The 27,944-nt window shown below is 36.8% G+C and overlaps 1 protein-coding gene across 2 annotated transcripts in view; it reads right to left on the bottom strand.

Annotated features, from left to right (window-relative positions):
* KCNQ5 (potassium voltage-gated channel subfamily Q member 5) overlaps positions 1-27,944 on the bottom strand; it is a 702,995-nt gene that overhangs the window by 116,571 nt on the left and 558,480 nt on the right. For both annotated transcript variants that reach the window (XM_056818502.1, XM_056818503.1), the window contains exons 4-5: positions 18,901-19,102; positions 17,844-17,946 (exon numbers count right to left, since the gene is read on the bottom strand). In XM_056818502.1, the coding sequence (XP_056674480.1) occupies positions 17,844-17,946; positions 18,901-19,102 (305 nt within the window). The remainder of the gene's footprint in view (positions 1-17,843; positions 17,947-18,900; positions 19,103-27,944) is intronic.

Genomic DNA, 27,944 nt, shown 5'->3' with positions numbered 1-27,944 from the left:
GCATGTGTGCCTTAGGTTCTCCAACATGGAGCTAGGCTACAGCTAGCCTGCCTTCCCTCTCTTAATTACTTCTGACTTATCCTGCATATATCTTGCTCTGTATAAATGGTTTACATTTTGTCTTTTCCATTTGATTGTAAGTTCCTTTGAGAGCAGGGACTGCCTCTTGCCTCTCGTATCTCCAGCATTTAGCTTAGTGCCTGGTATATAGTAGGTGCTTTATAAATGTTGATTTATTGGTTGAAGAGTTAGTGGAAGGAAGTAATGTGTAAGAAGATTGGAAAGGTAGGAAGGGGCTTGGTAGAAAGTACTGTGTGGTCTCTTCCTTGTCAATTAAATTTTCTCCATAACATGGAACAGTGGAGTTTTGTAAACTGAGAGTAACAACCAGGATACTGTGCAAATAGAAATTTGCTACATCTGAACTACATTTACCCAGCATCCTTTTAAGTTACATCCTTATTTTATGTACTGATGGCTTAGGAGATAAATTTGGCTGAAATGCATATTAAAGGGCTCTTTTTGGAGCTTGGGTTTTTGATAAAGTGTGGCAGGTGTGGGTCTCTCTGGCTCTGTGCTCTGCTCACTTGGCTGAATTAACCCCTTTCTTACTCATATTATTATTAAATCCTATATAATACATACTTTGAGTATTTATTAATTTTTAATCTCACAATAGTCTTCTATATGTTTATATGTGAAAACTTTTTTTCTTCACTTTCTTCTTATAATTTAGTTTATAGATTCTGTACCTTAATACCTACCATGACTAGAAAGGTACTCAAAGTAGGGATATCTGATAGAGCAGCCAGGGGATTCTTTTAGTTAGGCTAGATCCCATTTACCTAGTAGCACAAGCACAGACAGCCACTAGTTTGGCTTCTGTGGAGAACCTTGGCCCTGGTGACAAACTTGAAGGGAGAGGGAATTTTTGTTTTCTCTCTGCCTAGGGAAAGCACATTGCTTATGTCCTACAGGATACAAGGAGAACTTGGTCCAATGCCCAGTTGCCAGGGGTGATCTTTTAATATTTATTTTTAGATATTTTATTGACAACTTTGTTTATATCATAGTCATTCTCAAATATGTCTCACCCCTAATGAACTTTGTAATGCTGAAAAGCAGTTAAGAAAAATCATTAAGGAAAACCAGCAGATAAAAAGAATATATCTTATAGAATATGCAACATTCTACTCTAATAGTGTCTCAGTTCTCAACTAAGAGGAGGGACATATGGTTAGTTCATTGTCCATTTTCTCTGCATGTTTTTATTTGTTTATTTATTTATTGTTATTGTCATTATTTTTATTATTTTTGTTTTCTTTTTTGAAAATTTTATTTAATTAGTCAATTTAGAACATTATTCCTTGGTTATAAGAATCATATTCTTTCCCTCCCCTCCCCCACTCCTTCCTGTAGCTGACCTTTGATTCCACTGGGTATTACATGTGTCCTTGATCAGAACCTATTTCCATGCTGTTGATGTTTGCACTAGCATGTTCATTTAGTCTACATCCCCAGTCATATCCCCCTCAACCCATGTAATCAAGCAGTTGTTTTTCTTCTGTGTTTCTACTCCCACAGTTCTTCCTCTGGATGTGGACAACTTTCTTTTTCATAAGTCCTTCAGAAATGTCCTGGATCATTATATTGCCATTAATGGAGAAGTCCATTACATTTGATTGTGCCACAGTGTATCAGTCTCTGTGTACAATGTTCTCCTGGTTCTGCTCATGTCACTCTGTATCACTTCCTGGAGGTTGTTCCAGTTCACAGGGAATTCCTCCACTTTATTATTCCTTTGAGCACAATAGTATTCCATCACCAACATATACCACATTTTGTTCATCCATTCCCTAATCAATGGACAGTTCCTCATTTTCCATTTTTTTTGGCCACCACGAAGAGTATGGCTATGAATATTCTTGTACAAGTCTTTTTCCTTATGATCTCTTTGGGGTACAAACCCAGCAGTGCTATGGCTGGATCAAAGGGCAGACAGTCTTTTAGCACCCTTTGGGCATAGTTCCAAATTGCCCTCTGGAATGTTTGGACCTGGTCACTGTATTTAGTCTGAGTTTGGTGTCTATGATCTTCCTAAACATCTTCCATGCCTGGAATATAATCCTTCTTCATCTCTAATTTTCAAGATCTTCAATTTTTTTAAAGCTCATCTCACAAGTCCTGGCTTCTGTGTAAAGTATGTCCTCCTCTTTTTAAACCTGTACCTTCTGCCTTAGAATCAATACTAGGATTGAATTCTAAGGCAGAAAAGCAGGAAGAGCTGGGCAATTTGGGTTAAGTGACTTACCCGGGGTCACATAGCTAGGTCCTCTGGTGTCCAGACCTGGCACTCTATCCACTGTGTCACCTAGTTGTCCTGTAAAGGTTTCTTGATGTCCCCAGTTGCTGGTGTCTCTTTTCCAAAGTTATCTTCTATTTATCTCACACATATATTTAATGTGTGTGTGTTGTTTCTACTTACAGAATGTAAATTTGAGGGCCAAGATTACTGTTATTTTTGCTGACAAAGGCTTGGCATATATTGGTACTTAATAAAGGCTTGTAGATTGATTGATTAATTAGTAAAAATAATGATTTCCTTTTTTTCAGTAATGTTGACTATAGGCAAGATTGAAGTCTTTTCTCACCCAGAATGCTTGGTATTGGTGACAATTTGCACAGTGGAGGCTCCATTTAAGACATGCCTTAGATTATATCCAGATCTTGGTTCTCCACCACTCAGCTCCACCTATCTCTGCACTGACTCATCCAATTTAGAACTCAATCTGCCTTTTGATGTATCTGTGATTTGACCTGGTTTAAGCTACATTTGAAAAAAAAAAAGGTTTTTTTCTCAGTAATTAAAAAGTGCTGATTTACACATTATTTGAGCTATAGGAGGAAACTGTTTTTCTCTTTTCTAATTATTATTTTAAAAAAATAACCCTTACCTTTTGGTCTTAGAATCAATAGTAATCAGTTACAAGGAAGAAGAGTGGTAAAGGGCTAGGCTATTGGGATTAAGTGACTTGTCCAGGATCCCACAGCTAGGAAGTGTCTGAGACCAGATTCTCTTCTTTAATTCTAAAATGACCAAATGTTTATTTCTGCCTTCTACAATCTTTCTGACCCTTGGATTGCTGTTGTTATTTTGTTGTTTAGTCACATCTGACTCTTTGTGACTGTCTTTTTGGAATTTTCTTAGCAAAGATACTGGAGTGATTTTCTATGTCCTTCTCTAGCTCATTTTACAGATGAGAAACTGAGGCAAACAGGATGAAGTGATTTACTCAGAATCACACATCTAGGAAATGCTTGAGGCTGAATTTGAATTTAGGTTCTCCTGACTCTAAGCCAGGCACTCTATGCACCATGCCACCCACCTTCCCCTCGGATTGACAAAAAATAAAAAATTCATTTTTTGGGAAGCAAGTGTTGGCAGCAACAAGATTATTTGGAAAGTTATAGTAATGACCCTCATAGTTTTCTTTTTCCTCCCTCTATTTTTTTCATGCATAAAGAAATGGGATAGCAATATGTCCACTGGGTTTTATATCCTGAGGAAGCTTGTAACATAGATTCCCACTGTACACTCTGCTGATAGGCAGCTGCTTTCAGAGAAAAACAAGGTGCTGCAGACAGGATCTTCATGACCCAGTGTCTAGGGGACCATTTGGGAGTGCAGTCGCTTCTATCACCTTTATTGACAGAGCCAACAGTTGGACTTCCTGGAAAACTCATTATAATCTGACCCTCCAGAAAAGAACATTGACCTTCTGGGATAACAAGTTGTAATGGCAGGTCAAGCCAAGATTGATTGTACTTGTGCCATTTGTTTTGCCATCATAACTGATGTTAAATAATGTTGTGCACCAGGTCCAGATCTATTGAACTGTTGGGAACAAGATGACATAAAACCTACTTCTGTTCTGTAAAACTCTGGAGACCACTTTAAGTCTCCATTATGCTTAGGAATACCTATGGGGGAGTCTCTCTTTTGGTAATGACTGAGCCCCAGAGATGCTGAACAAGGAAGACAGGTAGCTGATGCCCAATGACTTTACCAAACTGACACAGTGCTCTGGGGTGACCAGCATGATGAACGAGGCAACAATTTTGTCTTTCACTCAGGAAACCTTGACTCACTGGGGAAAGTCTTCACTAGTGCAGCTTGACTAAAATGAAAACAAAATAAAGCAAAAAACCCAAACCCAAACTTCCTCCTTCCCTTCCCTCCTCCCCTTCCTTCCTTCCTTCCTTCCTTCCTTCCTTCCTTCCTTCCTTCCTTCCCTCCTCCCCTTCCTTCCTTCCTTCCTTCCTTCCTTCCTTCCTTCCTTCCTTCTTCCTTCCTTCCTTCCTTCCTTCCTTCCTTCCTTCCTTCCTTCCTTCCTTCCTTCCTTCCTTCCTTCCTTCCTTCCTCCTCCCTCCCTCCCTCCCTCCCTCCCTCCCTCCCTCCCTCCCTCCCTTCCTTCCTTCCTTCCTTCCTTCCTTCCTTCCTTCCTTCCTTCCTTCCTTCCTTCCTTCCTTCCTTCCTTCCTTCCTTCCTTCTCTCCCTCCCTCCTTCTTCCTTCCTTCCTTCCTTCCTTCCTTCCTTCCTTCCTTCCTTCCTTTCTTTCTTTCTTTCTTTCTTTCTTTCTTTCTTTCTTTCTTCTTTCTTTCTTTCTTTCTCTTTCTTTCTTCTTCTTTCTTTCTTTCTTTCTTTCTTTCTTTCTTTCTTTCTTTCTTTCTTTCTTTCTTTCTTTCTCTTCTTTCTTTCTTTCTTTCTTTCTTTCTTCTCTTTCTTCTTTCTTTCTTTCTTTCTTTCTTTCTTCTTCTCTCTTTCCCTTCTGTCATAGAATCAACACTAAGTATCAATTCCAAGGCAGAAGAGCAGTAAAGGCTAGACAATTTGGATTAAGTGACTTGACCAGGGTCACACTGCTAGGAACTATTTGAAGTCACATTTGAACCTAGGTCCTCTTCTATCTAGGCCTGGCTCTCTATCCACTGAGTCATCTACTGACCTTCCAGAGAAGGAAGAAAACAAACATTGATTCAGCACTTACTACGTATCAACCACTGTGTGAAATGTTTTACAAATGTGATTTAATTTGATTTTCTCCCTCAATAACCTTGGGTGGGAGGTGCTATTATTATCCCCCTCTTACATGGGAAAAAACCCAGACAGACAGAAGTTAAGTGACTTGCCCAGGGTCACATAGCTAGCAAGTGCTGGGAGTCTGGATTTGAAGTCATCTTCCTGACTCCAGGCCTAATTTGCTATGTTATTGGCCTTATCAACTAGTTGCCTCTAAGCAGAGAGGATTAAACACTGAAATATGAGTCTTGGCACGTCCTTTGGTACATTTAAAGTTTTTATTTCCCTTTCCTATTGCTTTGTGATTTGGGAGACCACATGGCATTAGAATTCAAGGGTTAGGAAAAGTAAGGAAAGGTGCTCTGGAGTTTAAGCATTGGACTTTAATTTGTTCAATTCACAAATTATATTAAGCATCTGAACTTCTAGGTGATGCATTGCATCGAGCACTGGGATTGCAGTCAGGAAGACCTGACTTCAAATCCAGTCTCAGATATTTACTAGCTGTGTAACCCTGAGCAGATCCCTTAACCCTGTTTGCCTCAGTTCCTCTTCTGAAGAATGGGCTGGAGAAAAAAATGGAAAACCACTCTAGTTCTCTCTGCTAAGAAAACCCCAAATGGGGTCATGAGAAGCTGGGCATGACTCAAATGAATAAACAACAACATGAATGTCTACTATGTGCCAGGGCATAGAGTCAAGTGGTGGAGATACAGACACAAACATATAAATGAGTCCCTGTCCTCCAAGAACTCATATTCTACTCAGTTTACACATATAAGGAAATATTAAGATAAGTGAACAACAAAAGAGCAATAAATACTGGAGGATGGTGGTGGTAGGTATTAGGAAAAGCTTTGTAGAGGAAATGAATGCTTGATTGAACCTTGAAGGAAGGTGAGTATCATAAGAGTCCCAGGTGAGGAAGGAATATAGATTGAGGATAGCCTGGGTAAAGGCATTGAGATGGGAGAAGAGATACTTAGACGGGGCACCTCACAGGCAAATTTGATTGGATTATATATTGCAGGAAAGGGAGTTCTAGAAGTCTGGAAAGGTAGGTTGCAGCCAGTTCTTAATTGCCAGGCTAAGGAGTATGTGTTTAATCTTAAAAGCAATAGGGATCCAGTGAAGTTTTTTTAAGCAGCAGAGCGATGCAGTCAGACTTATGCTTTAGGTGGCTCAGTAGATAGAACACAGGGCTTGGAATCAGGAAGTTTCATCTTTGTGAGATCAAGTCTGACCTCAGATGCTTACTAGCTGTGTGATTCTAGGCAAGTCCCTTAACCCTGTTTGGCTCAATTTCCTCATCTTTTAAATGAGCCGCAGAAGGAAATGGCAAAGTATTCCAGTATCTTTGCCAAGAAAACCCAAATAGGGTCAACAAGAGTTGGACATGACTGAAGAATGATAATAACTCAAATTTGGCGTCAGACACTTCCCAGCTGTGTGACCCTGGGCAAGTCACTTAACCCCCTTTGCCTAGACCTTACCACTCTTCTGCCTTGGAACCAATACACAGTATTGACTCCAAGATGGAAGGTAAGGGTTTTAAAAAAAAGAATGACAACAACAAAATGCTTTAGGAAGATGATTGTGGCAATTATGTGGAGGGTGGATTGGAGAAAGGCAAATCTGGAAGGCTACATACCAATTAGAAGGTTTTTGGTAAAAGTGTAGATGGGAAGTAGTGAGGGCATGAACCATGTAATGGTGACATGAGTGAAGAGAAGGAGTCAAATGTGGCAGATATTATTGGGGGCAAAATGGACAGGATTTGAGTTAACTGTATGGGGGCAGGGTGAAAGAGAGGAAGAGTCAAAGATTATCTGGATGACTGGAAGGATAATGATAGAAATTTTGACAGTTCTTCCAGATTTTTATAAATCTTGACCGCTCGGTTGACCACTGAGGTCAACTGTCTATTTTGATACTTCAGAATAGCATGCACATACAGGTGAGAGTGAGTATGAGTGAAGGATTGCCAGAGAAAATAAAGGACAGATTATCAGCGGAGGTGGACATAGTGCATGAAAAAAGGGTTTTAATAAATCATGACTATGTTTATTCTAGGAGTATTTACAGTGGAAGTACTTGGTCACACTAGTGTTGGGTAAAGGACTAATCTTTTTTATTTTCAGGTAACCACATTTCATTTTATTCCATGTAGATGTTATATTTTAGGGAATGAATTAAAACAGTACATATTATCATATGTTATATATTATAACATTGTTATATATTAAATAATTATATATCACATATCATATAATAATATACTATATTAATATAATGATGGATCCTTTTATAACAGAGTCTTATTCTTTATAGCTTAAGAAACTTATGAAGATTTATTACATTATTTTTATATATACCAAAACAATTAAAATGCATTCTGATTTTACACATAGTTTTACTTAAGTATACGTGTATGAATTAATACAGACATGATAGAGAATGATTTCTTTTACTGCTCTTCTTTAACTTAATTTAAGTTCACTTCAATTTGTCTTAGGTCCATTTATAAGATGAGGGAGCTGGACTTGAGAAGATAGTCCTGCGAGGTCTCTGATTACTTTACTGAATGTGAATCAGTAATTGGTCTGTGACATATTCTTGGAAAGTTGCTGGAGCACTAAGAAGTTCAGTGATTTGTGTGAGGCACATATGTGCCAGAGACATGGTTTGGACCCACTTCTTCTTGACTTTAAGGCTGACTTATCTGTTATGCCACTCATTCTTTGTCCATGGAATGTAGAAATTAAGCTTACTGGCAAGGCTAGATCAAATCCCTCTTTAAGAAAACTTCTTAAGATTTCTTGAATTTTCTGATTTTCAGAGAGCTTGACATGACTTGCCTAATATCACATAAGAGATGATATTAGAGCTCGTCATTTAAATTTTAGTCTTGTTCTGTTTCTTCTCCATCATGCTCTAGACATGCTCTATGTCTCCAGGTGTACAATTAGCCCAGCTCCTCCTTTCAGTCTGATTGGCCTGCCGCTTTTGCCTTTTGTCATCTGTTAGTTGAACACAATAGCTTTTCATGCCTTGATCTGAACCCTGCCCTTGAGACTAGGTTTCCTTTACCTTTGATATGGAATGTTCCCCTTTCCATTTAGAAGTTCTGCTTATTAGAAAACTGAGTCATTCCTTTGTCCCAGGGTCTTAGTTAAAACTGAAATCTCATTTTTACACTTTGGAGAGGGAGTCACTGGGAGATGTTTATACAATATTTAGATGAAATTCTTGCCTTTTAAAAACATTTAAAAGACATTTTATTTTCCCAATTATGTATAATAATTTTCTACATACATTTTCTGAAGTTATAAGATCCAAATTGTCTCTTTCCCTCTCTTCCCTCTCCCTTTCTAGAGATGGTAAGCAATTTGATCTGGGTTATACATGTATTATCATGCAAAGCATATATTTCCATGTGGTTCATTGTTGTAAGATAATACTCATATAAAGCCAAAACACTCAAATAAAAACACAAATAAAGTAAAGTGAAGAACAGTGTGCTTTGACCTGTATCCCAACTCTAGAACTTCATTCTCTGGAGGTACATAACATTCTTTGTCATGAATTCTTCAGATCAGTCCTTACCATTAAAAAAACAAACAAACACCTTTTACCTTCTGTCTTAGAATCAATACTGTGTATTGGTTTCAAGGCAGAAGAGTGATAAGGGCTAGGCAGTGGGGGTTAAGTGACTTGCCCAGGGTCACACAGCTGGGAAGTGTCTGAGGCCAGATTTGAACACAGGAACTTCCATCTCTAGGTCTGGCTCTCAATTCACTGAGCCACATACCTGCCCCAATTCTTAACTTTTGAAAAATAAAAATTTCTGTCTCTTTAACCAGAGCGACAACTTTTAATCTTCAGATTGATTCATTTAATAAATCAATAAAAACAAACATATATGGTTGGGTGCTGTTGGATTGAATGGACTTTGTAATTCTAGAAGCTCAGAATCTTGTGAAATTTTTACTCATGTATTCAATAATTGTGTGTGTGTGTGTGTGTGTGTGTGTGTGTGTATGTGTGTATGTGTGTATGAGAGACAGAGTCAGAGAGAAAGAATTTTTTTCCTCTCAAGAGGCAAAATGAAGCCATTCAAGATATTGGTAAGTAAGGGCCATCATCAGTCAAAATAGTAGCATGACAAATAAACAAATCAATGAAAATGTGTTGACTTCCTTTAGAATGTCACAGATATGACCTTTTAAGAAAATGCTATGTGGGTTATTCTTGCAAAAAGAAACAAGTTGGTGACTAAGTGAGAGGCATATTAAGAGTTTCCCACGTACTGTTTAACACACAATACAGTGATTCTTATTAGTAGGGAGAAAAAAAAAGAATGCTAATGGGAAAGGAGGATAAAGACTCTGTCAGGTTGAGCCCACCAGAAACTGAATTTTAATGGTAAGAATTCATTTGAGTGCCTTAGTAATTTAAATATATTAGAATTCTTTAAAAAAGAGTAAAGGAAAAAATACCTCAAACAGAATAAAAATACATAGCTTTCAAGGTTTAGTTAATCAATTGTCTCCTTTTTGCTGGCAAGAAAAGCCTCCTGTTTTTCTCAGTTTACACAGTTTATCTTCCTATGAGTCATATATTTTCTTTTGCCTTGTACACAAAAAGGTATTTTAAGGAACCATTTTGTCAGATGACTGCACTCCTTCAGGTTTTCTGTTTTGTTGTCTTGGTGTTTGTGTGCATGCATTTCTCTGTGTGTGCCCGTGTGCACATGAACAATGCAAAATGTCCATTAGTGCATGAGTGGGTTTGGAGTGGTGGAGCCTGGTAGAAAGTTATAGAAGAAAATTAAATTATTTAATTAACAGAATTCTTGTAGTTCTAATGTCTATTCATGCCTATTCATCAAAGAAAAAAATTTCTAGTTAAATCAGGGGTTCTTAACTTTTTTTCTGTGTGGACGTCTCTGGCAGTCTGGTGAAGCTTATTGGCTCCATCCCAGATAACATAAAAAAAATCCCACATTATGATATTTAAAACATTACTATGCATTTAAATGTATAAAATAAACATATAGGCTTCCAAAGAAAACAAATGTTATTAAACATAATTATCTATGGTCTATCTATCTATCTATCTATCTATCTATCTATCTATCTATCTATTTCTCTGTCTATTAATTTATCCATCCATCCATTCATTTACCTAGCTACCCATTTAACCATTTATTTATCCATCTTTTCATCTATATCTATCCATCCATCCATTAATCTATTTATTTACTTATCTACCTATTTATCCATCTATTTAGATCTTTACCCATCTATCTATCTCTATCTACTTATTTTCCTATCTACTTATACATCTCTCTCTATTTTTTCAGTATCTATCTGTAACCAGTTCACAGACCCCAGGCTAAAAACTTGGGAGGTAAATAATTCTGATTTTTCTTCCTTGAACTAATGAAATCCCAGATCCAAGCTCTATGAGTCAGTCAGTCAGTCAGTCAGTCAATAAATATTTATAAAGTGCCTACTGCACAAGGTATTCTGCAAAGCCCTGAGATCCAAAGAAAGATAAAAGTAGTTCCTGCTCTCAAGGAACTCACACATTGTTAGTACTCACAAAAATCCTACTGTGATGTATCATCATGGTATGGAAGTGAACCTAGGTTCAGCTCAAAAGCCACATAAAGCTTTTCCTGGTCTGTTCTGCCTGCTGGAACCTTTCCTTATAAAGTTACCTTTGACCCACTCCATGTGTTGCTTCAAGGTAGCTATTTCTATACACATTGTCACTTTCATTAGACTGCAAGCTCCTTGAAGGCAAGGATTATTTCTGTCTTTCTTTCTGGCTCCAGCACTGAGTATGGTGCCTGACACATAACGGAAGCTTGTTGATGGACTAGAAAAAACAATGCTTTCCTTGTGGAGACTGAGCTCCAACCACTTGGATAAGCTTTGCATATGGACCTAACAGAAGCCAATGTCTGCTGTCTGAGTGCTACCTTAGAACATTGCAGAGAGGCTCTTCACTGGAACATTGATTACTGAGTGATTCATTCTTTTGATGACATGTGTACTAGATAAAACTGCAAAGTGGCTCTCAGTCTTGTTCTAAAATGCTGATGGTGGGGGGCAGCTGGGTAGCTCAGCAGATGGAGAACTAGGCCTGGAGACAAGAGGTCCTGGGTTCAAATCTGAATTCAGACACTTCCTAGCTGTGTGACTCTGGGCAGGTCACTTAACCCCCCTTTTCCTAGCCCTCTTCTGCCTTAGAACCAATATACAGTATTGATTCTAAGATGGAAAGTAAGGGTTTAAAAAATAAAATAAAATGCTGATGTGTCAGAGGGGCAGAAAACAAGGGAGGCGGGTTAGAGAGAAGTTAAGGATAATATATTCTTAAATCATCTACTAACTTTCTGGTATTGATAATGTGCAATCTTTGTCCCATGACTGATAGAAGTAGATGCTATCAAAGGAATGGAACCATGTACATACTGATAGTCTTGCTATAACATAAAGAAGTTATAGATAAATGGAAGGAGACTTTTACAAGCTCTCTTTGGCCAGGCAAATAAAAGAATGGATTTCTCTTTGCACCTAAAAGCAACAAGAAATATCACTTAATGGGGCACTTGACCTTAGCACTCATCATGAGCAAGAGAAAAGAGAAGCATGAAAACAGTGAAAGTTGATCTTCTAACATTTGTTGCAAAAGATAAATTGTTAGAGAGATTCTTCGATGAACTCAACTGGAGCTTCCAAACTAAATAAAAAAATAACATATTTTTGATGCAAAAGAAAGATGCTATGACTATGTTGGAAAATTATCTTTGAGACTGAGAATCAAGAAAGACCTCACACAGAAGCCCCAAAGTATTTTTTTCAAGAAGAAAGTTAGAGGTTATTGTTACATTTTTTAGCACTAAATATCATCTCAAAAAATAAAATTGGCTATAGCCCAAGATAGAAAATGACTTTTTGCAGTACAATGATCAACTGCTTAGAGCAAAAAATCAAAAATTAGTTTAGAATTAGAATAAAGCTAAAAATATGACATTGCATGTGACTATGGTAACTTGGATCTGCTTTCAACTCCCAACTCTCTAAAAAATGGGAACTATATAAATACATAAAACATATAAATAAATATATAAAAGTAAAAGCATTAACTCTCCTACCATTTCCTACAAGTGTTTCACCAATGCAAAAATTACTACAATGAGGAAATCAAGAGATCAGAAACCTCCTCCAATAAGTCATTTGATCTTCTAGTCAAGCAGAAGTATGAGATCCAAAGGCACCCCTAATTTTGAGTACAAACTCATTTGCAAAATATTATGGGGGAATATGATGGAAGATCACAAATTATATTTATTGCTTTACAAAACATTAAAAATGGTTGCAAAAAGGACCTATCTCAATAAATCAACAAACCAATAAGCATTTATTAAGCACCTAACACACAGAAGGCTCTGAGCTAGGATCTGGGCATATGAGGATAAAATACAACAATTTCTGCCTTTAAGGCCTTACTTTCAATCAGGGGAAACTATATACACATATGTTTATATGAGAAATATACAAAATAACTAATACAAAATAAATACAAAGGGGAAAGTCACTAGTAACTGAGACCCAGCTAAACCATGTTATCCTGAGAACACTTGTAAATGTGACTGGAAGATTAGAAAAAAACAGTCATAAAAAGAAAGAGATCTGTTTGTATTTTCATAAAATGTATTCTCATCACCACTGATAAATGGCCTCTACCAAGTCAGTATCCAGTGCCAAAGTAAAATGGTGTTTAAGACTGTCTGTGTGTTGTTGGACCTAACTATAGTCAAACAAAAGAAATCTGCACTGTAGATAAAACAGTTTTAAAGGTACCAAGGCAATAATTTTTAAGATAGCTTAATGAGTACTTAGGTACTATGTTAATGAGTAAAAAATTCAAGAATAATGGAGAAAATAGAGATGGCTAGATAGCACAGTGGATACAGAGCCAGGCCCAGAGACAGAGGGTCTTGGGTTCAAATGTGACCTTCAGACTCTTCCTAGCTGTGTGACACTGGGCAAGTTACTTAATCCCAATTGCCTAGCCCTTCCTGCTCTTCTATTTTAGAATGGACACTATCAGAGGTTAGGATTTTTTTTTAAATGGAGAAGATAAAGGATTGAACTTTAATAAAATAAGACAAAAATCCTTAAAAGGTGGCCAAAAAAAGATGCCAGCAGCTGTCAGACTGTATGTCCTCTTCTTCATCTGTAATACCCATTTAAGAGAATTGTCTATTTATGTATCAAGGGCTGCTATAATGAAAATATGAGAAGGGACCAGATATTTTCATATATAGTTTTTATAGCAGCTTAGATCTTCATAGTCACATTGCCAATGCAGAAAACATAAGATCCTGCTCCACTGTTTGTTGATTTCAAAAAAAAAAAGTCTGGCTCAGTGCAACAAAATTTATCCTTAAAATCTCTTCAAAGAATATGTCTACAATGCATATGTTAAATCCTATAAGATTCTGTAGCAGATGTGACCATGGAAATAACTTTGGTAGTCTGCTCTGAGGCAGCATCAAGCAAGGCATGAAACAGGGAGACTTAAGGCTCACTTAAGGCATTTGCAATTGTCATGGAGGATGTCCTGCTTGGAATCCCAATTAAGAAGGATTCCCTATTGATGGTAGGAAAGAGTCTTTATAGGAGGTGAGCTTCTCTAAATTTTCCATTTCACAGACACCAATATATTAACTGTATCAAAGTCTCAAAGATCTCAAAATCACCTCCAGGAAAATCTTTGTCGTGGAAATGCCCTCAAGGAGCATCTGGGAATAAAAGTAGAAAAATAAGAAAGTCCCTGCATTTAAGGAGCCCACATCCCAATTGGGGGTTGGGGGGGCAACACATATAGAAAGTTTCAGCTTCAACTCGTAAGGAAAGAAAGGTTGCATGGTCCTTAGGGGGCTATGGCAAAACAGATACTAATGCTTCTTCTTTAATGACATTTCTCCTTTTTTTCCATTTAAACATTATTTATTTGGTCATTCTCAAACATTATTCATTGGAAAAAAAAAAGATCATTTTCTTTTCCTCCCCCCACTTCCCGCCACCCCTCCTATAGCCGACATGCAATTCCACTGAATGACATTTCTTCTTGATAACAGGATATCCGTTTCTGATGCTGAATTATTTGAGCATACCAAAGTCTTTGGAGACTTTGGTAAAGGAATACATATAATGAATGCAAGTAGGTCCCAATTTGCTGACATGCAAAAAGAATCTTAGAAAATGTAAGCTGTAAGATAAGTAGGAAAATGGAGTGAGTTATACATGAGATGAGAATGAGACAACAGACAATCTGGTGTTGTCCCTTTCATAGAAAATAGAAAATAGAATAGAAAAAGGATCAGACAACATACTCCATGGCATTATGGGGAATCCTTTATGGAGGACTGACAGAGAAATGTGGGTAATAATCTCATGAGATGGAAAGGTACTGAGGGATTGCAATCTGCATAGGGGGTGAGAGTATTGACACTAATGAGACCATGAATCTATACATAAAGAATTCAAGCATTATGTTTTACAGCCAGGGGCAGGAGGGAGGAATGACTGATTCTGATATACAGGTAGTTGCATTGAAGGGAACTTCCAGTTGATGAGATTAAAGATCTACTTGTGTGTATGAATAATTATTTGCTTGGTTTTTTTTTTTTTGATCCAGTCAGCAGAAAAGCCTTTGCCAATATTGAAATGTCAATTTATTTTCATTTTTTCTTTTTGTTTTGTCTATAATCTAAGGTGCAATAAAAGTTATCAATTATTTTTTCCAGAGAATTCAACTTTGTGGAATAAATGTTTGTTCTGTGGTAATGGATTTGTTGTGGAATCAAAGAAGTTTGCAGAAGCTTTGGACAACTGAAAATGCTTTACATTTTCATAAGATGATTTCTATTTGACATTTTTTTCTGTTTGATCTTAATTGAAAGTAACGCTTAGAGGAATATAGGTCAACATTACAAAAAATGAATGAAAAAAAGATGTCTAAAATCTGTGGGCTTATTAGGGAATGCAAGGGAAAAAAAATCAGGATTTCCAGAGCTAGCTTGAGTGATTCTCTAACACTTTTCATTATGATTAAATTTGTTCCTTGAGTCCCTGGGTGCCTTATCATTCTTGAAGACTAAGTGAGCAGAGCCAAAATCTACTGGATGTTGGACAAACTTGAGGGCTTGAGAATGAGCACGGAGATAGACTGCATGCCTATCAGTTCATCATCAGACTGACCAAAAGATGATGACATTTTTGGTCAGAATAAATCTGGAAGCAACACTGTTGACTACTCACTCCTTTGGGATTTTCTCTCCTCTGGGATTTTGCGACACTGCTTTCCTCTCACCGGTATGGATGTGCTTCTCAGTTTTATTAGTGGGTTCATCTGTGGGTTCACCTCAAGCTTGAGTGTTATATACCCTTTTCTATTCTTTCTTTACACTAAGGGTTCCCAAACTATTTTTTGTTTTATGGATTCTATTAGTCATCTGGTTAAGCCTATGAACTTCTTTTCAGAATCACATTTTTAAATAACTGAATTTCATTTAGCTAAATTTTAGCTAAAGTTCAGTGAAAATAAAGATGTAATTTTTTCCTCCATCCAAATTCATCAACCGTCATGGACACTAGTTTGAGAACTCCTGCTCTAGCCCTTCTCTTGGTGACCTCATTAACTCTTATGGATTTTAATTATCACCTGTTTTGATGACCTTTCTATCCCTATATTCTACTTAGTCTCTCTGCTGAATTCCAGTTTCATAGGTTCAATTTTCTCCTGTATATATCAAACTGGACATCCTGAAAGCATCTCAAACTCAGCATGTCCAAGACTGAAATTATTATTTCTTCATCCAAACTCATCCACTCTTTAAACTTCTCCATTTCTGTCAGTGGTGTTACCAGCCTTTCAATTATCTAGGTTTGCAACCTTGGTATTATCTTTGACACTTCATTGTCCCTCACTTCACATATCCAAAATTGTTGCAAAATTTATTCCCAATATGTTGTGAGTTCATCCGGTTTTCTCTACTACCCCAATCACCACCCTAGTTCAGACATAACATCTCTTGCTTATAATACTCTAGACCCTCAACTGTTCTGTTTGTCTCCAGTCTCTTCTACCTCCAATTTTTTGCCCATAATAACATTCTCTGCCCATCTCTTCTCTCTATCTGCCTTTCTGTTTGTCTCTCCCTTTCCCTCTCCTGCTCCCTCCCTCTTTATTTCTCTCTCTCCCCCTCTCCCCATTTGTCTGTCTTCCTGTTTGCTTGTCTCCCTCTCTTCTTTCTGTCTGTCTGTCTTCCTGTCTGTCTTCCCACGTCTGTCTGTCTCTCCTCTTTCTTTCCCTTCCTATCTGTCTACCCCACCTCGCCTATCTGTCTGTCTTTCTGTCTGTCTGTCCCTCTCTTTCTGTCACCTTGTCTCTTTCTCCCTTATCTTCTTTCTGTTTTACTATCAGTTTTAAGATGGAAAAATGGCAAGGGTTCTGCAATCAGGTTTAAGTGACTTGCCCAAGGTCACACAGCTAGGAAGTGGCTGAAGCCATATATGAACCCAAGTCCTTCTGATTTGAGGTCTGGCACTTTATCCACTGTGCTACCTAGCTTCCCCACCCATAATAACTCTTGAAGCCACCGTTGACCACTCTTTCCTTCTATATTCTCTTACCTCTTTTTTTAAAATGACATTTCCCTTCTTCTACAGAATAGTCAAAGAGATTTTGTCACTACTACCTTAATGAAAGGATCCCAATGTTTTCCTAAAACTGTTAAGATCAAAACAGAAGCTTTTTTTGCTTACTCATTAAAGACTTTCGCAGCTTGGCCCCCACTTCCCTCCCCAATCTTATATAAGAATCCCATTTCTGTCTTCCACTCTCCTACTGGATTATCTTCTTTTCTGTTGTTCATACATGACACACCATCTCCCATTTCTATATTTTTGCATTGGCTGTTCCCAAGCCTGAAATTCATTTCCATTTCAGCTCCACTTTAGAATTTCTCATTTTCTTCAAAATGCTACTCTCATGATACATTCTATTTGAAGTCTTTTCTTAAAGTCATTTCTTATCTTCTTAGCTTCAAGGGCTCCCTCTCCATATTTGCTTTGTATTTTTCTGTATCTACTTTGTATTCATTCATTCATTCATTCATTCATTCATTCATCTATCTATCTCTGCATCCGTCTATCTTTCTATCTGGTTTCTATTTATTAACATGTTGTCTCCCCCAATAAAATGTGATATCCATAAGAACAGTGATTTTTATTTTCTTCTTTGTGTCTCCAGTGTCTGGAACAATGCCTGGTACATAGAAGATGCTTAATAAATGCTTACAATTTGTGGGTGATTTTCTATTAAGCCATAGGGAGATTGAGATCTGTTTCATTAGTTAGTATATGGCATGAGCCAAGGAAATATTAGATCTTTGAACTATTGCAGTATTCATATATTATCTACATACATTTGAGACCTCAAATGACCATGTTCACTTCTTTACGTATTTTTATTTCACAGGTTATAGGTAGATTTCTAATTTTTTTACTTTGCATGTTTGTTTTCATGCAACTGTTATATATCAGTTGCCAGTCCTTAACATGGTACATATATGCAAAACTTGCCTCTCAGCAGTCAATGGCTTTCAATGAAGCTATTCACAATCATCATTGCATGGTATTCATCCAATGATTAAAGAAATGATTATTTTTATACTTACCGTACCCCACCAGAGAGCATCTGCATAAGTAGAAAACTCTTTATTTTCATCCTTTTCCACCAAGTAGACAAGGAAAGATGAAAAAATAAGAACAATGAAAGATTTTTTAAATAGGATAGATTAAAAAAGGAAACATACATACATATATGCATATGTGGTCATTTGTGAATGGGTTTATCATTATGTCCTCATATGAGAACTTCCTCCATCAATGTAGGCTATATACTTATGATTTAAATATTAAATAAATATTTAATTAAATATTAAATTTATAATTTTATTTTATAATTTATTATATATCATTATATATAACATATAATAATATAAAATATTGTTATTTTATAATTTATAAATATTAAATTAAATAATTAAATATTAAATAAATAAGTAAATAAATAATTTGATATCTTCTGAGGCATGTATAAGTTGTGATTTGCTCAAGATCACACAACTAATAAATGTCAGATGGATGATTTGAACCCAGGTCTTCCAGACTCCAAACCCAATATCCTGTTCTCTGTGCCATACCAAATCTTACATTTAACTTAGATATAGAATTTTAGTTGGGTGGATTATGTAAAAAAACCAAGTGCCTTCCATGTCACAAAGCATATTGTTGATATATGATTTATGATCAAAATTTGAAAATACATGACCCAGCAACATCAATCAACCTCTAGCTTCAGGATTTGGAGTTCAGGTCAATATGTTTATTTGTAACATTCAATTTAGTATTGTAGAAACATTTAATTGACAATTCATATTTACATAGTGCTTTAAAGTTTACAAAGTGCTTTCTTTACAAAGTCCTCAGGATACAGGATTTATAAAGTTATTTATATATAAATAAATATATATATATATAAAGTTATATATAAAAATATATAAGTATTACTAACCCATTTTATAGGTGGGAAGACTGAGGTTCTGGGAGGTAGACTTTTCTATAGTTACTTAGCTAGAGAATGTCTGTAGTAGGATTTGAACCTAAGTCTCACGGTTCCAGCCTTCTTTCCCACTATGGCATGTATCCAATAAAATGCTTGAACAAATCTTGACCAGTGAGGCAGAAAACAAGCTTACCTTGCTGTGAGCATAAACAACTGAACCTAATAATTTCCAAGTTCCTCCTCTTCGGTCCATACGCACCATGCGGAGGATCTGTAGGAAACGAAGACTTCTGAGTGCAGATGTTGCAAAAATGTTACCCTGAGTTTTTGCAGAAACAACTGCTATTGAAGCGATGAGAACAATGGTATCTGAAAGAAACACGCAACAGTGACCATTAGGGGCATAACTCAGAATTGTTAAGTCTCAAGCAAATATTTTTGACCAGGACCTTCGGCTGCGGCTCCCTTAGACCTTGGTCAAACTTTGAAGGCGCCAAGGCCATCCACTCTGCTCCTGGCCATTACCAATCTTCCTGGCTTTTATCTTGCCATTGGACTTCAGTGACTCTGGAACAGAGAGTGAGATTGAGGACTTTGCACAGCTCTGCCTCACTTAAATCCAACTGATGGGCAAGTTAAGATATCACCCTGGTGATGTCATTTGTCCTCTTTGACACCAAGGGATGAGCAACCACAACTACAAAATAATCAGATTGTTGTCATGTCTTCTTACAAGGTAGAGATTACTCAGGGGGCATTTATGCCAGCAGAGAGGGACTTTATCCTTTGCTCTCACTCTAGCTTGAATTTTTGCATTTGCCTCAGTCTGATTAGAACCTCAGAGCAGCTAATTCTCAGTAAGCTAACTCATTAATTTGTGTGTATTTGGACAAGTCTAGTTGTGGTTCAGTCTTTCAGTTGTGTCCAGTTCTTTGTGATCTCATCTGGGGTTTTCTTTTCAAAGATACTGGAGTCATTTGCCATTTCCTTCTTCAACTCATTTTATAGATGAGGAAATGGAGGCAAACAGGGTTAAGTGACTTGTCCAGGGTCACACAGCTAGTGTCTGGGGTCAGATTTGAACTGAAGAAGATAAGTTCCTGACTCCAAGCCTGGCACTCTATCCACTGTGCCACCTAGCTGTTAATAAATTTAGAGGATTCAGCTTATGTTGATACTATATGTAAGGATAGCATTTTGAGCTTTTAGAGTTCTGGTAGCAGTTAAGTGGTTCAGTGCCCCGTGGACCTGGAGGCAGGAGGACCTGATTTCAAATCTAGCCTCAGACACTTGCTAGCTATGTGATCTTGGGCAAGTCACTTAAACTCTTTCTGCGTCAGTTTCCTGGTCAGTAAAATGCAGGATAATAGCCACATCTACCTCCAACGGTTGTTGCAAGAGTGAGATAGATAAGAGATGCATTCATAAACTGATTTGTAACCTATAAAGGTTTATATAAATGCCAGCTCTTTTGAATGACATTGTTGAGAAATCACCAGAAACTTCCAATGGGTTAGAGTTATTCCTTCAGTTTCAGTGCTGTGATGAAGCACTCACCAGCCTAGGGCTACTCTTGAATAGCTATTAATATATGTAGTCAGCATGCAAACAGAATATATCTTAATAGCAATGCATACATCAACATATAAAATATATTTAATATATGTAAATATGTTTGTCATATCCATATTTCCTTTTCTAAAACACACAGGTACTTTGAAACTAGGGAAATAAGATGAAAGAGAAAATAGCCTAGAAAAACAAACAGAATCGAATATCCTCAATGGTGAAATCTGCCTGGAGGGTCAGATATTTTGTAGAAGAAGAAATGGAGGTGAATGGCCTCTCCTGAAAATTTTTACATCAGTTCATTAGAACCTAATAAACTCAAATAAAATTCCCTTCCTGCTCTGAGTAGACCACGCTGTGAAGGGTTTCCACATGTCAAAGCAGTATTAGATTTCAAGAATCCTGCATTTAGAATCCTTCTGGGATCTTCCAGGTTAACAATTATCCTAAGGCATATAAATTTATTAGCTTGAGCCTCCTCTGGGTATTGCCTGGGAATTACCCAGTGGTTAGGTGAGAGAAGGAAGAGCATCCTTTTGACACTCTTCAGATGTCTCTCTGGAGAAATGAGTGTGTTAGGTATGGGATGGGGGAACTTAATTGAAGGAATTCCCTTCATGAGCAGAGATGGAAGTATGAGTAAGCCTTGAAGTTTTGTGTCTAAGGATGGCCCCAGCTTTTGTTCCACCCTCTACCAGTTTTCTATGTGTGTTCTGGGGTAAAAAGGCAATGGTGATAATAATAATATTAGCTAGTATTTATATGGAGCTTTCAAATTTGCAAAGCATTGTATATAAATTCTCATTTGATGCTAATAATAACCCTCTGAGGTAGGGGCAATTTCTTTTCTTTTCTTTTTCTTTTTTCTCTTAAAAAACTAACCAACCAACCCACATCCTTACCTTCTGTCTTAAAATCAATACTATGTATGGTTCCAAGGCAGAAGAGCACTAAGGGCTAGGCAATGGGAATTGTATTAGGTGGTTGATCTTTAAGGATTATGGTCATGTGGAATCAGATCTGCCACCCTCCTCCCTTCTCTCTCCCCCTTCAGTTAGTCTCTTTAGTTGGTGACAAACCGGAAGTCAATTCTGAGTAAGTTTCCTGATATTCTAATAGATAACTCACTCTCTGAATAATTGGAACAAGGGGTTTATTTAAGGAAAGGGGGAGGAAAAGGAAATTGAATGGGAGAGAGGGTTTAGGATTTCCCTGATCTTAAAATAATCCTAAATTGGGGGCAGCTGGGTAGCTCAGTGGATTGAGAGCCAGGCCTACAGATGGGAGGTCCTAGGTTCAAATCTGACCTCAGACACTTCCTAGCTGTGTGACCCTGGGCAAGTCATTTTACCCCCATTGCACTCTTCTGCCTTGGAGCCAATACACAGTATTAACTCCAAGACAGAAGATAAGGGTTTAAAAAAAATAATCCTAAATTAAAGAATAATATTGTAGAGTCTTGAATGAGGGATTGGGCTAACAGTGACTTATTTTATTTGGTCTTTTGTTTTTGTATTGCCCACATAATACAACTAGGTGGCTTCCTGGGCACAGTGTTGGATTTGGAGTTTGGAAGACCTATATTCAAACCTTGTTTTAGACCCTGGCAAATCACTTAAATTTCTTTTAGTCTTATTTTTCTCATCTAAAGCATGGGGTTAAAAACAAGCACCTGCTTAAGAGGATGTGACAATCAAACCAGGTAGAGTTTAAATGTTTCATAAACCTTAAAGTCTTACTTAAATGCTATTATCATAATATTATTATTAATTTCCAAATATATTCCTCCTTTCTTCCCCATTGTGGAGAACAGAGAAATTACAAGACAAGGAGCAAGACAAGAAGCTGGAGATTGATCTGTTGTCAATCAAAGGAAGATTTCATTTGGAATGTTACCAGGAAACAGTGGAAGGCAAGAGCCAACTGATGACTGGATTTCTGGGCTTTTTGGCTGATGGTGACTTTGAAGGAAGAAGCTGGGACTTGGGATAATCAAGTTGGAGGTAGCCTGGCTGATTGAAAGGCAGAAGAAGAAGGACAATAGTCCATATCTCTCTCTCTGACTTGCTCTGTTTCATGCTAGTGACTGGATTGCCATTTCTCTCAATATCCTCCAACCTAAGACTCACTGTACATAATAGGGAAACCTCCAACCCTTTTACCTTCATCCTCCACCTTTCCTGTCTTCCCTAATAAACCCCTTACTTGAGATAAAAGAAGATAAAGACTGGGTCATTTGAAACATCAGAGCTCACCCTGAGTGACTTGGAAGGAGGCTGAAGAAGAAGGGGTGGTGGTGGAAGCTGAAGGAAAGCAGAGGGGCAGAAGAGGCTGGAAGAGGGAGTAAGGGAGATATAGAGGGAGGAGGCTAGGCAAAAGAAGATAACTACCTGATCCATTAGTTATCTAGTCTCCATCAAATATTATCTATTACACCATCTAGGGATTTTCTTTGCTATTAGGAATAAAAGCAAAGGATCAACAACAAAGAAAAGGTAGTTCTTATGAAACAGCCAATAACAGAGTGTTTCAGCATATGCAATGTTCTATACACATGATTTTATATCCATACCTCTTCACAGAAAGAAAGATGATTGATGTATTTTTCATTTTTTTTAGGGTTAAGCGTTATCATAATTAAACAGTATTTAATTTAATTTTGTTCTTGTTTCTCTTTTCACTCTTCTAGTTTTTGTATATATTAAGCAGTTATTACAGTCCCTAGAGCTTAGTATGATTTCTGGGACATAGTAGATCGTTAATAAATGTTTATTGATGGATTGATTTTCTTGGTGATGATTACTTCACTGTGCATCAGTTCACATATCTTTCCATGCTTCTCTGAACTCTTCATAGTAATTTCTTACAGTGAAAATTCCATTACACTCCTATGCCTTAGTTTGTTTTTCTATTTTTTGATTGCTAGGCATCTACTTTGTTTACTATTTTTTGCCACTTCAAAAAATGTCACTATAAGTATTTTCTTGCATACAGGGCCTTTCTTTTCATCTGTGACCTTGGAGGTATATGCCTATGAAAGGAATTTCTAGATTAAAGGACTATAGATTTAGTGTTGAAGACACTTGGATATCATCTAGTCTAACATCCTAATTTTACAGATGAGGAAACTAAGCTCCAGAGAAATTAAATATTCTGCCCAGGGTCAAATAGAATTAAGTGAAACAGAAGGCATTTGAAAGCAGATAGACATTTTAGTCACTTTCTTAGCATAATTCAAAATCACTTTCTACTGTAGTTGCATTAATTTACAGCTCCACCAATAGTGTATTGATATGTCTGTCTTCAAATCCCCTTCCATCTCTAGAATTCTATGAAAATATTAGCAATATAAGAGATAATAATAATTTCTATTTATATATTATGCTTTCCCCCTAAACCTTGTGAAATTGGCAGTGATTTATTATCCCATTTCATAGACAAAAGCATGAGAATTCAGAGATTTTAAGTGGCTTGTCTGTGGTTACCAAGTTATTAAATAGATAAGTAAAGCTGGAATTTGAAATTCTGCCTAGGGCCTGGAACACAGTAGGTGCTTAATAAATGTTTATTGAATTGAATTGACTCCAAAATTAGGATTATTTTCATTTCCTCATCCTGCTTTTGCAATCTTTGACAGGAAAGAGCTTTGATCAGAATAGAACAATGGGTGAGTATGTATGTATGTATATATATATATATATATATATGTATATTCCATAGAATATTAAAAAAAATTCTCTAAATTGGGACAGCTAGGTGGTTCAGTAGTTAAAAGTGCTGGGCCTAGAGTGGGGAGGACCTGGGTTTAAATCTGATCTCAGTCACATCCTAATTTGTGGGCAAGTCAATTACCTATTTACCTAACCCTTGCTGCTCTTCTCTTAGAATTGATTCTGAGACAGAAAATAAGGATATTGGGAAAAAATAGTCTATGTTTTATAGTATACCAATATTAAAACAAAGCCATTAGCCAGAAAGTAAAGGAGAAAATCAAAGGAACAGTCATAGTTTTGAATTAATTTTAAAAATACATGTCAATAATGACAGTCTAAATGTTCAAAGTCTCCAAAATATGCAAAGGTAATAACATAGCTGATTTAATTATCTCATAATTCAGATCAGAACCAAAAGCCAAGTTTGGTGAAATTAAACCAAAGATGAGGAACCAAATCAGAAATGGTGAATGTAGCCTCAAAAAATATTTTTCTTGTTAATCTACATTCATATGCCAATGTCACCCATTAGACTTTTTGTTTTCAAACTCCTTTAGAGGTTTTTTTCTTCTAACAACATTTTAGAAGTTGGAAGCCACTTTCACTTAATTTGGAGGCATTTGCTCTTTTTTATTCCACCAAGAATTCCATCTCCCTGGTGTGATTTCATTTGGAAATATTCAGTAGAAAATAGAAGGGAAGAGAAACTTCCCTTCTGACGAGGCAGTATGGTTCAATGAAAATAAGTCTGGGTTTGAAGTCAAAAGATTTAAATCCTGGCTCTGATATTTATTACCTATGTTACCTTGGGCAACATATTTTCTCTTCTCTGGGCTGCAGCTTCTTTTTATGCAAGATGAAAGACTTGGACTAGAGTTTTTCTAGTTTAACTGAGAGCAAAAATCCACAAAAAATCCATGCATAAGTGACTTTCCCATACTTCATTAATGGTTCAGGGAATTAAACCATTGATAAGATCATAGATTCAGGGTTGTAAAGGACTCCTAATTTTTCATATGAGGAAATAAAAAGGTCTAGGGAAGGTCCCAGGGTCACATAGATGGCTTCAGAGCAGGATTTGAACCCTGATTCTCTGATACCAAATTCAATGTTCTTTCACAATAGCTTTTCATCTAAAATAACAGAACTTTTCAAAAGGATCAATTTGATATTAGCCCCATCTTCTCTTCCCAAATCTAAGACAGCTCCAATTATTTTGGGCTTAGGTTTCATTCCTTTATCATTTGTCCTTTTCTTTTCCCCATCACCTTTTACTGATGTAACTTACTCTTTTTTATTTTTCAGTTTGATTATTTTTAGCCCTTATTAACTCATCTGTTAACTGATTTTCTTAATCCATAGGTACTTGCCTTTATCCATAGAAGCTGAAAAGAAACATTCACAAAGAAAAAATAGATCCTTCTTTAGTTGAGCACTTTTCTTTTCAAAAGTGCTAAGAGCTGCTGTAAAGGAAAATATCATAGCAACAACCCAGAAAAATTTGTGAAAACGAAAATCATGAAGTCCTGGAATGTGAACTTAAACTGAGGCAGAAGCTAGAGTGACTGAATTTGCTCATATTCATAGTAGAATTTCAACACATGAGAATCCCATTAAAGGAAGGAGTGGTCAGATTATAAAAGAATGGTAAAGGGAGCTTAGAGAAGATCTAATTCAAGCCCCCCCCCCCTTATTTTAGAGATGATGGTGAAAGGAAGAACATTATTGGTGTTATTAGCCCTTCAAATTTTCATGGACTTGATCTGCACCAACTTTCCTTCCTCTCTTATCTTTCTCTAAATCTTCAGCAAGTCTATCCAGGAAAGGAGGTAACAGAAAGTGTTTTCTCTTTCTTCCTTCATTTGTTCACTGGAAAAAGAAAATGGTGAGGATATGGTGAAAATGAACTTTGGACTGATTCTTTCTGGTCACATCAAGTAGATGAGCTATGCAAGGGCCCATTTGACCACTAAAGTGTCCCAAAGACCCTACTTTCCAAATTCTACTACTTCTGTGGGCTCTCATCCTTTCATTGCAGCAGATGCCTCATTGCCCCATGGAGCAAACAGCCAATGAGGTGAGAGGAATCATTTAGGAGTCAGCCTCTGGACTGTCCACCTCAGGCCCTGGAATGGGATTACTTCCTTAATAATATCCCTTGACACCAGAAACACAAGCATTCTGTGGGTGAATAACAACAAAAAAGAGAGAGAAGAATCATTGTGAGTTGTTTTTTTTTCTGATTGAAACTCCAGTGAAAAGGTATAAAACTGAACTACTTAATAAGGGGCTATGAAATTTAAGTATACAGATTATAGTTCTTTTGAAAAGAAAAATGTTCAACTTAAGGATCTATTTTTTCTTTGTGAATGTTTCTTTTTGGTCTCTATGGATAAAGGCAAGTATCTATGGATTAAGAAAATCAGTAGCAGAAGAGGTAATGAGGGCTAAAAAAAATCAAGTGAAAAATAAAAAAAGAGTAAGTTATGTCAGTGAAAGGTGATGGGGTGAATGGGAAGAATGGCATGAGGAATACTGCAGGAATGAAACCTGTGCCCCAAAGCACTGGAATTCTTAGAGTTATGGAAAGGGGAGGTGGGGCTACAGGCAAGAAAGAGCAACACAAAGTGGTTAATAATTGAGAAGATATTCTAATGCTTTAAATGAGTACTTTTAAAGGCCACAAGTTCAGAAGAAATGAGGAAAAAAATCAGGAAATCAGGAGAAAAACTAGTTCATATCTTAAAGCAATCCAGTAAATACCTGGAACATCTGTATTCTTAATTTTTTCAGTACAAGTGAGGCAGTTTAGAGAGGATGAAGAAAGAGACTAACATACTTGTTGCATCATTTAATATTCTAGGACTTTTCCCAAAAGCACTTTGGGAAGATTGTAAATGATAAAACATATAGGGATAATAAAAGACCTATTCTTATGCTAGAGTGTTGCAATAACTTTATTTATATGATCAGAGATGGATGGTTTTTTTTTTAGATCACGTAGTCCAACGCTCCCATTTTCCTGAGTCAATGAAGGCACTGAGAAGTTAAGTTGGATCCAGGTTTTCTGGAATCTAAGTTCAGTGCCCTATCCACTAACCAATTTTGCCTATTGTAGAATTAAATATGAGTAAGATCCATTATGTGCAGCTAGGTGGCACAATGGATAGAGTGCTGGGCCTGGAGTCAGGAAGAATTCTCTTCCTGAGTTCAAATCTGGCCTTAGATATTAACTAGTTATGTGACCTTAAGCAAATAACTTAACCCTGTTTGCCTCAGTTTCGTCATGTATAAAATGAGATGGAGAAGGAATCCCTCTAGTATCTTTGTTAAGAATACTCCAATGGGGTCATGAAGAGTTGGACACAACTGAAAAAACAACTAAATCACAACAAAAGATCCATTATGGGAAACGTAGGAGTTGTTAGGAAATTAAATACTTAGAATACTCCTATTACAAGGTGATTTTGTCTATAAAAACATTCCTTGTTAGGGAAGTAAGAAGAATCAAAATTCCAGGTAACAGTGGAGGGATGGCTGCATCCATGAAGTTAGCTGCTAATCATTCTTGACTCTTTCCTCTTCCTTTTCTCTACCATATATAATCTGCCAAGTCTTATTACATCTACCTGCACATCTTGCTAGATTTTTTTATTTGCTTGGATATTTACTTGCTAGATTATTTACCTTCTCATCATTCCACAACCATTATCTTAGTTCAAGTCCTTGTAATTTATATAAACTATTGCAAAATTACCAGTTTTCTTGATTCCAGATTCTTCCCCAATCCATTCTCCATGCTGCTTCCATAATAATATTCTCAAATCATAGGTCTCATTATATCACTGTCTTAATCTTTGCTCTTTCTGCCTTTAGTATAAAATAGAAAGGGAGTAGTTAGGTGACTCAGTGGATAAGGGAGCCAGGTC

This window comes from Monodelphis domestica, chromosome 2 (genome assembly GCF_027887165.1).
Source record: "Monodelphis domestica isolate mMonDom1 chromosome 2, mMonDom1.pri, whole genome shotgun sequence".
Classification (NCBI taxonomy): Eukaryota; Metazoa; Chordata; class Mammalia; order Didelphimorphia; family Didelphidae; genus Monodelphis; species Monodelphis domestica.
Note: the sequence above shows the minus strand (reverse complement) of the source record. Positions and strands in the feature narration are given on the sequence as shown.